The sequence below is a fragment of the Pelophylax lessonae genome, assembly GCF_965119305.1.
Source record: "Pelophylax lessonae genome assembly, chromosome: 2".
Lineage (NCBI taxonomy): Eukaryota > Metazoa > Chordata > Amphibia > Anura > Ranidae > Pelophylax > Pelophylax lessonae.
Window position 1 is genome coordinate 594767431 of NC_138769.1, and position 15126 is coordinate 594782556.

At 42.1% G+C, this 15126-nt stretch overlaps 1 protein-coding gene across 1 annotated transcript in view; it reads right to left on the minus strand.

Moving 5' to 3' along the window:
• Positions 1 to 15126, minus strand: part of NCKAP1L (NCK associated protein 1 like) — a 341915-nt gene that overhangs the window by 246973 nt on the left and 79816 nt on the right. The window contains exons 16-17 of the mRNA XM_082245566.1: positions 13516 to 13661; positions 10231 to 10363 (exon numbers count right to left, since the gene is read on the minus strand). Of these exons, the coding sequence (XP_082101692.1) occupies positions 10231 to 10363; positions 13516 to 13661 (279 nt within the window). The remainder of the gene's footprint in view (positions 1 to 10230; positions 10364 to 13515; positions 13662 to 15126) is intronic.

Below are 15126 nucleotides of genomic sequence, written 5' to 3' on the forward strand. Positions count from 1 at the left end.
TAGAGGAAGCCTTCTGCATCAGCACTTAGTTGTGGTGGTGGTGAATCCAGTCCTATACTGTGCAGAATCTCCTCCTTCAAGGAACGAACAACACCAATAATACGGTCATGGGGTATTATAGGAAGTGAAGGGATTTCGGCGCAGTTATCTTCGGTTAGCCGTGATAGCGCATCCTCTTTTTTGTTTTTGTCTGCAGGCGTGTAGGTCACTAGGAAGTTGAATCTTAGAAAGAATAATGACCAACGTACCTGCCGGTGGGAGAGAGTCTTGTTGGTCTGAAGGTATTGGAGATTCTTATGATCTGTATATATGAGTATTGGCAAGTGAAGGGATTTCGGCACAGTTATCTTCGGTTAGCCGTGATAGCGCAGTTATCTTCGGTTAGCCGTGATAGCGCATCCGCTTTTTTGTTTTTGTCTGCAGGCGTGTAGGTCACTAGGAAGTTGAATCTTAGAAAGAATGATGAAGTGAAGGGATTTTGGCGCAGTTATCTTCGGTTAGCCGTGATAGCGCATCCGCTTTTTTGTTTTTGTCTGCAGGCGTGTAGGTCACTAGGAAGTTGAATCTTAGAAAGAATAATGACCAACGTACCTGCCGGTGGGAGAGAGTCTTGTTGGTCTGAAGGTATTGGAGATTCTTATGATCTGTATATATGAGTATTGGCAATCGAGTACCTTCAAGTAAATGTCGCCAATTTTCTAGTGCCAGTTTTATGGCAAGCAACTCTTTTTCACCCACTGGGTAATTCACCTCTGGGCTACTTAGAGATTTAGAGAAAAAAGCAACTGGGTGGAGTGGTGAAGTATTCGTTGGTCGTTGGGAAAGAACTGCTCCTACAGCCATTTTTGACGCATCTACCTCCAGGATGTATTGGAGGGATGGGTCTGGATGACGTAGTATGGGAGCAGAAGTGAAGCTTGATTTTAAGAAGCGGAAAGCTTTATTTGCTTCTTCAGACCATTTAAATGGTTTCTTTACACTTGTAAGTTGTGTAAGCGGTCTCACAATAGAAGAGAAGTTCTTGATGAACTTCCTATAGAAGTTTGAAAATCCAAGGAATCATTGTAATGCCTTACGAGTTGTTGGTACAGGCCAATCCAGTATACACGATATCTTGCTCATATCCATCTTGATACCGTTCTTAGATATGATGTATCCTAGGAATAGGACTTCTTCCTTATGAAATAGGCATTTTTTCAATTTTACGTATAAATTGTGTGCGAGTAATCTAGATAGCACAAGTCTTACATGTCTTACATGTTCGGACAAGGACTGAGAATAAATGAGTATATCATCCAGATATACCACAACACAAACATCAAGTAAGTCTCTGAAGATGTCATTTATGAATCGCTGAAATGCTGCGGGAGCATTACACAACCCAAAAGGCATCACTAGATATTCGAATAATCCGTATCTGGTTCTGAATGCCGTCTTCCACTCATCCCCATTACGGATTCGGATGAGGTTGTATGCCCCTTTTAGGTCCAATTTTGAAAAGTAGGTAGCTCCGCGCACTTGTTCAATGAGTTCGGGAATGAGAGGTAAAGGATAGCGATCCTTTATCGTAATGGTATTTCATTGCCTATAGTCAATAATAGGCCTGAGACTTAAATCCTTATTGCGGACAAAGAAAAGTCCTGCAGCTGTGGAAGAAGTAGAGGGTCTAATAAACCCTTTCGCTAAATTCTCATCCAAGTATTCCTTGAGATGAGAAAGTTCATCCTGAGAAAGAGGATAAACATGACCGAAAGGTAGTTTACTATTAGGGAGTAGATCAATAGAACAATCGTAGTCCCTATGGGGAGGCAATACTTGAGCATTTTTCTCAAGGAAGACTTCTGATAGATCCTGATAACATGGTGGTTGTGAAATTTCATCTGACACCATGGACAGGATTTTTTTATATGATTGGAGGTTACACGTGGTCTCGCAGTAGTGAGAGGGGAAGGTTAGAGTCCGTGTTTTCCAATCAATGGTTGGTTGATGTATGTGTAACCAGGGAAGTCCCAAAATAATGGGAAAACGTGGTGAAGGTAATACATCAAAAGTGGTGGTCTCAGCATGAGACTCGTTAGCAGTAGCAAGTTGTGCTTGTGTCTGATTGGTAATTGGACCAGAAGATAATGGAATACCGTTAATAAAACTAACAGAAACAGGTTTAGATTTTGAAATAATAGGTATTTTATTTAAAGCAACAAAACTAGTGTCAATGTAGTTCCCACAAGATCCTGTGTCGATCATAGCCTTGGTGGTGATCCTATTGTGGTCCCACTGTAAGGTCAAATGAATAAAAAGATAGGGATTAGAAAAAGAAGTCGTTAATCCCCCCAGCAAGACATGTGAACACTCACCCTCTTTTTTGCGGACAAGGGGACAGACGCTTATCAAATGATCCGGGGAGGCGCAGTACATGCAGAGATTTTCAGATCTTCTCCTGGCTCATTCAGTAGACGATAATGGTGGGCGTATGGTTCCTACCTCCATAGGAGTAGGGTCAACGGGCGAAATCCGAGAAGGATTGGATAATGGTACTCCCATTTTCTCAGCCTTTCTTTCTCGCAGTCGCCTGTCAATATTGATGCTGAGTTGTATTAAGGCATCCAAAGTGCCAGGTAAATCCGCTCGGGCGAGCTCGTCTTTAACGGCTTCTGATAACCCGAGTCTGAACTGGGTTCGCAAAGATGCATCATTCCACCCTGAATCAAGGGTCCATCTTTTGAACTCTGCTACGAAGTCTTCAACAGGTCTCCTTCCTTGTTTTAAAGCCCTCAATTGGCTGTCAGCAGTACCCTGCCTATTTGGGTCTTCATATAAGCTAGCGAGTTCTGCTAAGAATAAAGGATAGGAGTTAAGAAGAGGGTCATTTTTCTCAAATAGAGAGTCTGCCCAAGCCCGTGGATCACCCGACAAATATGAGATAGTGGTGCAGACTTTAATTTGGTCTGTAGTGTAAGTACGAGGTTTTAAATTAAAAAGCAATTGACATGCGTTTTTAAATTCACAACATTTTTTCCGATCACCTGTAAACACTAGAGGAGGGTTTATTTTGGGCTCACGAGGTTGAGCAGCAGTGAGCTGTGAAACACGGGCTATCTGCTGTCTCAAAGTCTGATTTTCATTTTTCACTTCGGCAAGGGAAAGGATTAATGTATCTACCTTTTGTGTTAGTTGTATCACATGAGTGACTAATTCTGCTGAATCCATTTTTTTTTTTTTTCTGGTTCGTGCAATCTGTAACGCTCCGGCGTTTGTTTAGTGAACTGGATTTGCAGCTGCAGAATTTCCACTCAGTAGTCGTGTAGAGATGTGTTGAATCACCATATCCAACTCTCCAGACTCATCATTGTGGCCCAGCCTGCCTCAGCATGCAAATATACAGACACTCAGATAAGATGTTCCTGGAGTGATATGTTGTATACGATAGTATAGAGGTGATGTGCTGAAAGGACAGGCGTGAGTAGTGATAGCAATGATAGGCACTCAATAGTAATGTTCAGGAGTGTTAGCAGATGGTGATAGATAGTATGCAGATAGGTTAGCAATCATGTACAAATAACAGGTGGTAGGGGACAGCAGATGAAGTGTACAGGAATTGCTAACTCAGTGCAAAGATATAGATGGTAGTAGACTCAAGAGCTAGCAATCTATGTAACAGTGCAGATGATAGAAATAGTAATGCATAGATAGCAACAGTCTTTAGTATGCAAGAGTAGATAGTGTAAGTTGATAGGAAGGAATCCCCTGTGGGGTACTTATCACTAGTTGGTTTAGAGAGATGAGGGGTCCGGTAATGAGATAAGGATCAGGTAGCGAGATACAGGATCAGTAGCGAGATACAGGATCAAGTAGCGAGACTCCAGTCTATCCAGATACTGGGGAAATAGCTGGAGGCTTCGGCAGCGTCAGACAAGGCTGTATAACAAGCGGTTTGCACGAACACCTTGTGAGTGAAAGCCGGCGATTGAAATAGCCACTCAGAGCGGCGCCTAGTGATGACGTCATGCGGCTTAAAGAGATAGGCAGGTATATGCGTTCCACCTAGCTGAAAAGGTGGGACGCAATGTGGAAGAAATGGGCTGGAAGGTTACCGAAGGTACCAGAATCTTACAGAATGGTCTTCAGCTTGTTCCTGTGTTCCCAAGACCTGATCAATTGTTTCTGCTTACTTGTGTATGACCCAGCTTGCCTTTGGACTTTGCCTCTGCTCATGCTCTAGCTCTGTTACCTACTACTCAAACCTTGACTTGTTTACTGGATCTGATCTGCCTGCTGACTTTGTACCACATTGCCCGGCTGTTAATGACCTTGGCCTATCTCCTGGACTTGCTTGCCTGCTGTTTCGGGACCTCACTGTCCGGTTGCCGCTGACTGCTGCTCATCTCCTGGTTCTGTTTACATCCCATGCTCTGGTGCCAAGCTGCTACTGCATCCAGTTCCAAGGACTGTGCAACCGGCTCTACCCACCTACTGAGTGGACATCACCAGCTAGCTGCTACAGTAGTCGTGCCACTCCTTGCATTTACACTCTCTGTCCCCACCTTCAGGAGTGTTCGACGGGAGCAATTTTCAAGTCTTGTCTCAGATTCTCAATTGGATTTAGCTCTGGACTAACATATGAATATGCTTTGATCTGAACCATTCCATTGTAGCTCTGGCTGTATGTTTAGGGTTGTCGTCCTGCTGGAAGGTGAACCTCTGCCCCAGTCTCAAGTCTTTTGCAGACTCTAACAGGATTTCTTCAAATATTGCCCTGTATTTGGTTCCATCCATCTTCCCATCAATTCTGACCACCTTCCCTGTGCCCACTCAAGAAAAAACATCCCCACAACATGATGCTGCCACCACCATGTTTCACAGTGGGGATGGTTTGTTCAGGGTGATGTGCAGTGTTTGTTTTCCACCACACACAGTGTTTTGCTTTTAGGCTAAAAAGCTAAATTTTGGTCTTATTGACCAGAGCACCTTCTGCAACATGTTTGCTGTGTCCCCCACAAGGCTTCTCGCAAACTGCAAACTGGCGTTCTTATGGTTTTCTTTCATTAATGGCTTTCTTCTTGCCACTCTTCCATAAAGGCCAGATTTGTGGAGTACATGACTAAAAGTTGTGCTGTGTACAGATTCTTCCATCTGAGCTATGGATCTCTGCAGCTCCTCCAGAGTTACCGTGGGGCCCTTGGCTGCTACTCTGAATAATGCTCTCCTTGCCCGACCTGTCAGTTTAGGTGGACAACCAGATCTTGTAAGGTTAACACTTGTGCCATACTCTTTCTATTTTCGGATGATGGATTAAACAGTGCTTCATAAGAGCTTAAGATATTTTTTTATAGCCTAACCCTGCTTTAAACTTCTCCGTAACTTTATCCCTGACTGGTCTGGTGTGTTCCTTGGCCTTTTTAGTTTGTTCACTAAGTTTCTCTAACAAACCTCTGAGGGTTTGCCAGTACAGCTGTATTTTTACTGAGATTAATTTACACACAGGTGGACTCTATTTAATAATTAGGTGACTTCTGAATGCAATTGGTTCCACTAGATTTTAGTTTTAGGGTTATCAGAGTAAAGGAGGCTGAATACGAATGCACATCACACTTTTCAGATATTTATTTGTAAAAAAAATTGAAAACCATTTATCATTTTCCTTCCACTTCACAATTATGTGCCACATAAATCCCAATAAATACATTTACATTTTTGGTTGTAACATGAGAAAATGTGGAAAATTTCAAGGGGTATGAATACTTTTTCAAAGCACTGTAAAACTGCATCCCGCACACCTGGACTACAAAGTCCCTGACATGACCTAGTAGGTGCAAAACACGCTGCTCCTTGTTATCTTTATGACTTTCTGATTACACTCATCCGATGACATTTAAAGTATACATATGGTGACAGAAATATGAAGACTGCCATGGCTCACTTTTAAACTGTTGTCTGGCTGAGTCTATCCTCGATACTTGTGATTTAAAAAACAAGCATGCAGCAAATGAAAGTTGAAGAAATTTTAGAATGCCTTATCTCTGTACTTGTTCAAGGTAATTGACTAAAGACATTTTTAAGCCAAAACATAAACATGAGAGCCAGACAAATAGCAATTTCAGAAGCAGGTTAGCAAGACAGCTCATATACTCTTCACATGGTATTATTTGAAGCAGAACTCCAGACAAAAACAACAAGATTAAATTTAATATCCCATCCAAATGAAAAAAAAAAACAAAAAAAAACGAAACCAGCTTTTTGGTGCAAATATTTACTTCAGTCCAGTTCCCCCCTTCCTCCCCTGTAAGGTTTATACATAATCTGTGCTAGGGTAAATAAAAATAGGAGTGTGCAAGATTTGAAAGTACATTTATTTTGTGCCCTACAATGGTATATGTCCCTGAAAGAGACTCTGTACATTGCCCATGCAGGAAAAATCAATAGACTCTCATAATCCTCTCCAAAATCCCATCCCTGCTACTCCATTTACTGACCAAGGCAAGGAGAACAAGCCCTGTGTGGGTAAAAATGGAGTGGCAGGGAAGTAAAAGGAAGGTGAACATAAGCAAATGGAGGTTACAATTAAATTAACCTCTTGCTTTTGCCAGAGGACAGTGAAATAGATGTAGCACACCCCCTAAGGAGATGAACTGGGATCCCCTACCCTGGACAGCCAGGCACACCAATTTTTTACAGGCACTCCAGAGTCAGAGAACAGTTTGTGACTTTGTTTTTGTTATTTATTGAGGGTTTTTAATAGGGATAGACCGATATGGTTTTTTCAGGGCCGATACTGATACCGATATTTTGGTCACAATGTTTCGGTATCGGCCGATATGGGCCGATATTTTGTACATTTAAAGTTTTGAAAAAAAAAAACAATTTTTGACACAAATCTGTTATTGAACATGTTCATTTTTGTTGTTGTTTGGCGGCACCAGATGCTACGTACACATGCCCCCATCTATGCCGGCTTTGCTTTCATTGTGCTGTTTGGAACACGCGGGACGCCGCGATCGGACCTACTGCAGCTTATACGTTTGAGGTGCCTGTTTTTTCACCTGTCTTTGTGAGTAGTTCTCTAATAAATTCTTTTTATACATCATACAGTATTACACTATGTTCCTTTATCATATATTTTCATGCATATGTGACCTGTAATGAACATACCTGTTGTGGAGCCTGGAGCTTCCTTATTACTGCCTGCTTTTCCTGTTAGGGCTGGAGTCCATCATACTGATACAAAAAGCTTGGTGAGGTCATTTCATTAATTTGAATGACCACAGTGTTCTGGTAAGCTGCCTCCCATCAGTTGCACTTTGTGGTGTCCCTCTACCTGCACTTCCCCTGTGGTGATTTATTTGAAGAATTTATTTGGACTATTATACCTGTGTTTTGGAACCCTTGGACTCATTCACCTTTGGAACTCTATTTATTTTTTGTGCATATTTTGTTTTCCATTTTCACAATTTGAAATTAATTTGACTCATGTTTATGCTTCAATAATGGTTTATGGCACCCTGTGTTGGGTTGCTGGCTGTCCAGCACCCTGTGGACAGTGGGTGGCTGGCTGGCACCCTGTGGTGGGTGGGTGTCTGGCACAGGGGCTGTAAATGGCTGGCTGGTACAGGGCCTGTGGGTGGCTGGCTGGCTGGTACAGTGCCTGTGGGTGGCTGGCTGGCCGGTACAGTGCCTGTGGCTGGCAGGTACAGGGCCTGTGGGTGACTGGCTGGCTGGTACAGGGCCTGTGGGTGGCTGGCTGGTACAGGGCCTGTGGATGTGGGTGGCTGGCTGGCAACGGGCTGCTGTGGGTGGGTGTATGGCTTTGATACACTCCCACAAGACTAGTCCTGACTTCAGACGAGGTTGACCAAGGCGAGGTGGCTTAAGAAGGCAGAATGACATCACAAAAATATCGGCCGGTTCTGGGGGCGATACCAATATATCTGGGAAAGTGCATATTGGCCCCCCTGATATATATCGGCCTTGCTGATAATCGGTCTATCCCTAGTTTTTCATTTGGATAGGGGTAGGGAGGTTATGGGATGCCCACTTCGACTTCAGCAAACTTCAGGGACATTCTTTCTATATACAGCCTCTATATACAACTCCAACTTCTTCCTCCAGCACACACCTTTTTTGTCCAGCTATGTCACTCTGTGATTATTTAATAGTCTCTAGCAACGGCTCAATACAGGCAGGGACTTGCAGCCTCTATGAGTTTAGAACAGTAGAGTGACATAGCTTGTACTTTTATATAACTTTCTCCCTGTGGCCACTGATCCCAGCACCTCTTCAGGCACTGCCAACCCACCTGGTTGCAGCTGCCCCCTTCAATAACCTTCCAGGCTAACTCTTCACCAGCCCACCTGGCTGACTCTCGGGAGATCTCCTGGGAAACGATGAAGACTTAAGCACACTGCTGTCTGCAGGGAGAACTGGCTACATGTGGCAGGTCCCCAGTAGTGCTGACTTACTCACTCTGTCCTCTTTTTTGCTCCCGTGCCTCCAGGAAGGGCTTCTTCTGTGTGTAAGATCCTTTCAGTACTCGAGCCCTAACTCAAGGTCACCCCCCCAGGGGACAACCTTGAGGGCCATGGCATCCTCCTCAACACTATATCTCTATCTTCCACCCGACTGCTGGCATGGTGCCTATTTTTGAGGTATGCTCTGCCCCCTGCCAGCCCACTTCTGGGGATTGGCTGAGGCCTCATAAATATTCCAGGCAGTTCCTCCTAACCTCAAGCCCACAAGCTCTAGAAGTTTCTACAACCTTCTAGACCAGGGGGAGGTACCAGAGGAGATGCCAGGATGAGTCATCCAGCCCTGACTCACTGAACCCTGACCTAGATTCAGAGCTCAGGTTTTGTCCTGAGCTAACTGAATTTACCTACACTAACAAAAACCTGCACTAACATCTAGCACACACTAGAGGGTGTTACATAGAAAACAATAAAAACCATAACCAGCTTTTTTCTAAAATATAGATACACTTTAACCCTCTTAAGACATTTTTATGCATTTATGTGGCAGCAGGGAGGATGGGCCTTAACCCCCAGCTATTGCATATATTTATTGCTGTCTTTTTCCAAAGCTCACTGCATCAGCTCCCCCAGAACTGTGACCAAGCTGTTATAGATAGCCCACGACTAAATACCAGCAATCAAGATCCAGTAGGATGAGCTCCCGATGATTTCAGCACTGTGCAATCAATCACAGTGCCACACAATCAGGAGCCCCTCCTCCTGCCCCGGGCATCACAACCTATTGAAAGCTCCAGCTCTTGTCAAGCTTCACATTAACTTAAAGGAGAAGAACAGCCAAAGCTTGTTTGGCTTTACTTCCCCTGTGGATCAAAGGAGTGCAGTTTATTCTGCACTCCTGTGACCCATTTTCAGCAGACAATGGGCTGAAGTCACAGAGTCGGGCAAGATCACGACACTAGAGTCGGGATCTGCCACGAGAGTCTAGGCCGGCTGCTCTCCACTCCAGGAGCTCTGAGAACCGAGCAATCGGCGATGTTAAATTGCTCGGTTCTCAGTGTTAGAGGCACAGGGGGACAGATGCAGCATCAGTCCGATGCTGCATCCCCCTAGGTAAGTATGATTCTTAAATTTAAAAAATAAAACATACTTCTATTTTAATTCCTAAACCTAACCAGGGACCTGCTCCTAACCTCTTAACCTATCCTGAACCAGAACCCTAATGCAACTGATTTTGCTTAGGGCCTGTGTCATTGGACTGCAATGGGCAAATGCACCATGCATTTGCTTTTCTATAGACTTATACGGGGAGAGTACTTCTAAAACAAACAAAAGCCTCTTGATGCAGGCTTAAGCCTCTTACTTTTGAGATCTATACAGTAGTGATGATATGCCAGTTCCTTCTGCTGTAAGGAAATAAGAATTTTTACAACCTAATATTTTTTTTATACTTACACCATTGGCTGTTTATGAGTCCCATTTGGAACTCATTACCAGTGACTGGACAATTAATGATCTGCTTCACAACAGGACTACAAGCAGTAATGTACATGTTATGCAGAAAGGAGTGAAATGGCCTCACAAATATGCATGTAATCTAAAACAATTCCCAGCCTTTAGAAACCAAAAGGAATTCATGCATAATTAACAGGTTTACTGGGCTCCAAACAATAACACAGGAAGATAAACACAATGTAGTCTGAACACAACAATTAAGGTCAACAGGACTATTTAGTTGCTACCGTTGTTACAGAGTAATTTGGTATCTCACCTCCTCTGGGCACATCTCGTGGGTGCAATTCGAGAAGTGAGAGCAGGCCAATGGAAATGAAATAGAGTAACGCAAAGCAGAGGGCTCTTCCATTGTTAGTGAGAACATCTTCTCAAATATGCGGATGTGAAAACTAAGAAAGCAAAAGAGATCAGAACATTAACAAGATAAAGAGAGATTAAACAACACCTGATACTTGCTGTTCTGCCTTACGTTGGTCATACATGGCTCAGCTTTTTTTCTCTCAGTTAATGGGCTGAATAAAGAAACTGGACCGCTTCCCCCATGCACACATTCGAGGTGGATGCAGTAATCCTCTGCGCTTTGTCATTGTATTGTGACAGCAGGACTCCCAATATGATAATATTAAACTGGGATGACGTTAAAGTTCATGTGTGTAAAGGCAGGTGTTCCAATACTTTTGGTAATATAGTGTATGTATACAGTACATAGATAGACAGTAAAACCTTAGATTGCGAGCATAAATTGTTCCGGAAACATGCTTGTAATCTAAAGCACTCTTATATAAAAGCGAATTTACCCCTAAGAAATAATGGAAACTCAGATGATTCATTCCATAACCATTTATTCATAAGTCCTTCAGTTTACAGTCCATATAAAAACATTATAGCAATGCAATTGGTTGTGTAACCATAAAATGTCCATCCACAAATGGCAGCCTCCACAAGGGGATTAGAAGCAAAATCCAGCAGAAGCTACAGTGTATAAAAGAGAAGAGAGACACTTCTAAGTTAGGCAACATGGTTACATTTAGCCCACGTTCACATTGATCCGATTTGACATGCGATTTGACATGTCAAATCGCATGTCAAATCTGAGGCAATCGCTGGCAATGGCACTGTCCGTATCGGTGCGACGCCGCACCAATTCTCAAAAGTAGTTTCTGTACTGCAGGAACCCACACAGATGTTTGTGAAATCGCCCCTCAAAGTCAGACTAAAATGTCGGCTTTAAATTGCACTATTTCAAAATTGCCCCAGTGGGAACCTGTGCTAAATGAAGGTTCAACATTTAGCAACTCACATGATTGATGATTAAAAAAGGCACTTCTAAGAATGCAGGCATGGGGGGTAAAGCTGTCCACATAGACCAGTAAAGGTGAACCTTGGCACCCCAGATGCTACATTTCCTACGATGCTCAGGCACTCTGCAGTGTAGTTGAGCATCATGGGAAATGTAGTTCCAAAACATCTGGGGTGCAAAGGTTCGCCATCACTAACATAGACCATCCTCCTCACTGCCATCAGTCTGCAGTTGTGACCGGGAAGACTACCCTGCAGTAGAGTGATCTGAAAGCGAGGCTTGGAGCGCAGTGTGGAAGGGATGACGCTGATGGCAGTGCTAAGGATGGTTTATGTGGACAGCTTTATCCCGGATTCCTGCATACTTAGATGTACCTGTTTTAATCATCCACCATGTGAGTTGCTAAATGTTGTACCTTCATTAAATGTAACCATATTGCTACACTTAGAGGCGCCTCTCTTCTCTTTTATGCTCAGTTGTGACATGACGCTACTCATTTATTTTATTTAGACATCGCTTGTTTATCAAGTCAAACTTTATAAAACAAAATGTGCTACTCTTGCAAAACTATCAAACCAAGTTAGTCTGATTCCAAGGTTTTACTGTATGTCCAGTCCACATGTAAACATAAATGCGATCCTTAGGTTCTACTTTAAGAGTAGTAGGAGTGGCATAAAAGGAGATCCAATCATCAGCATCCTTAGCTTCTGTAGATACCCAGTGGGAGGGGCGAAACGCATTTGAGGGGGACTTCTGTTGACGTCACATCCAGCTGTTGGAGGGCATGCTGAATCGGCGCTTCCGGTCCTGCATTTAATGCTCTTTTTGCATGTGAGTGGAAATTATTTTTGTTTTAAAATCAATAAGAAACATTATTACGCTATGTAGGTCTCTTATCATCCTTTATATGAATGAGAATCCATGACTGCACATGGTCTTTATATGGAATGGAATAGAAGATAACAGAAGAACGCAAGACTGGGATCAGTTCACTTTATTCACTGGCATATAGAGACTCTAACATATAGAATCAACATCATCAGGTGATTGCGGGCACATAAGAGGGGAGCACGGCACCCTGTTTATTATACTGTGAAGAATATCAGCACAATGGCATTTTATTCTAAGGATCACATTCATGTTTGCAAGTGGACTGGGCATTATATATATATATATATATATATATATATATATATATATATATATATATATATATACATATATATCATAGTATATGAATTTGCACAACTTGCTCAAATATGTAATATTTGTTGCACGATTGCACATGTGTATTGGGATAAAGACAATGCTGAAATCTTTTAATAGTATCATTTTTTGTTACAGCAGCAGTTCATACATTTTTTAATATACATTTCCAATTTTTCTAGATTTTTTATAATTTTTAATTCTTATTTTTTACATCTTTTCACTTTTTAAGATACATTTTGTGATTTTTATGCATTATATTTAATTGCTGTCATTACTGAATTTGGTATTCACTCTACTACCTTAGCGTGGGTATAAAACAATTATTTAGGACTCCCAATATAGCACCTAGAACAGCAAAAAATGCATTTTGACCGGTGACTGTGTAATAAGTAATAAAAAGGAATCATTGAAAGTAATCCAGAAACTGCTGTTGCAGAGTTTTGGTTACATGTGGCAACTGGTATCCTGATCCTAGCTTCACTACCTAGAGAGTCACAAGCATACCGGACAAGACTTCAGACATGGTCCGATGCTTATTGTAAGTCAGTGACTCCCTAGATCACCCTATTTACCCCAGAGGAAAGAATGAAATCATTTTCTGGTCTCCAGGAACACCTGCTAAAATATATTCATTGGAGGGGATTAGAAAATACCCCTTACATATATTTGCAGTGGTCAGAATGCCACCCCTATAGACAGCTATAAAGATAATTGGTGTCATGCCACTGGATCTGCTAAATGGTGTTGGGCCTGGAACTATACAGGTACCATAGGGTCAGAGGTCAAACAGACACAGCTCAAAGAACCACCAGAAACTTATAGGTGAATGCTAGGGTTCCATGGAGCGATGAGTTGAGAATGACTGCCTGAATGTCAGCCCCAGAGCCTGCAACTTTTAAAAAGACAGTAAATTTAGCTCTCAAATATACTTCGGGCCCTTAAAAGTGTTTTTTTTTTTTTCTTACTTGGCTAAATTGTATTTCACTTAGAAACTCTAGTTTCATACAAATAAGTTAGTTATGAAATACCAACCAAAAGATGGAGAGGTCTGAGGTCTCAATAATCAGATCTTCCACAGAGTCCAGCATCCAGGTGTGAAACATGATCAGATTCATAATTTTCCCAAGATCTGGATTGTCTCGAAGCGATAGCGGGGCTTTAGCTACACTGGTATATGCCTAGGAACAAAAACAGAATATACACAGAGGAAACTGAATAGCCTAATAACTGTTATAAGAACAAACATGTCAAACATAACTTTTTTGCATGATCAAATTATCAAATATATGATTTTCGATTTACCTAAATAGTAACCAGATCCATGTGGGATCTTACCAGGGGATGTCATAGATTTTTAGGGAACTATTTTGCTAATTACGTAATTATAATGTTATGATAACATGCATTTTTGGGACAGTCATTTTGAAGAGCTCAAGTTTTGTTTGAGGACATTTTAAATAATGTTATACGTTAGGGTTGTGATTGTGATTAATAAGGGCTCTTTCACACCAGGTGGACTCCGTTTTTCTCAGCGGGGGATCGATCCGTCGATCCCCCGCTGAGCAGGCAGATGACAGCTATGTCTCTGCGCTGTGTGCGGAGACACAGCTGTCAGGTCCCCATTCTTCTCTATGGGGGAATTGGATGGGAACGGACCGTCTGTCGGTTCTCATCCGATCCACCAGATGGATGGAAAATAGGGTTTCCATCTGTCCGGTTTGGACGGATCGGATGTCAGCGGACATGTCTCCGCTGACATCCGATGCCCCATAGAGATGCATGGGGCGTCCGTTCGGATCCGTCAAAAAAACTGACAGGCGGATCTGAACGGATGTGAAAGGGGCCTAAAGGACATATTTTTACTATCTGTTATTATTCATCGGATTTTAATTATTATCAATGTTTAGGAGCTATGGCTAGCTATTTGCCAGCAGCTATTTGGTTTACAACTATTTTTCTTGGAAATGAGGAATATGTGTAGGTGCCCACATTGTATTCAAGCTGCAAATTTTCTAAAGTCCCATAAGATACAGGAACCATAATACAGACAGATATACATTGAGCTAACAACCCATTTTTATAATCTTTCCATATTTCTGCTAAAGCAATTGTGCAGGGAATCTGATTATGTATGTGCAATCCATCAGACCAGAAAAGACTAATTCACATAGACCTAGTCAGACCCCCCCCATGTCTGCAATACGAGTTCTGGTATCAGCATTTTTACTGAAGGGTGTGGCTGTTACTCAGCTTTGCCAGTACAGCGCGTTGTGGAGAAGAGAAGGATTTATTTTTTCCTTTTAAAAAAGGTATTTTAAATCAAAAATCAGCAACTAATCATAACATGCAGGAGTGCAAGATTATAAGACTATATATAGAGGTAAAAAAGGATGATGCCTTTAATAGGCTTTAAAGTGACATTGAAGTATTTATTTTTCTATCACTTACATGCATTATCTTTTTTTAAATACATTTCCTCCTATGAGTCTACTTTTCGAGTTGTCCCCTGGTCACTGACACACTTTAGTGTTACTTTAAAGGCCATTTTGTATTATGTACCACACTAATTCTGCATGGAGCTCAACGTATGTAAAGATAGGTCCTGCGATTTTTGCGATGCAACACACAGAGCATTTAAATCTG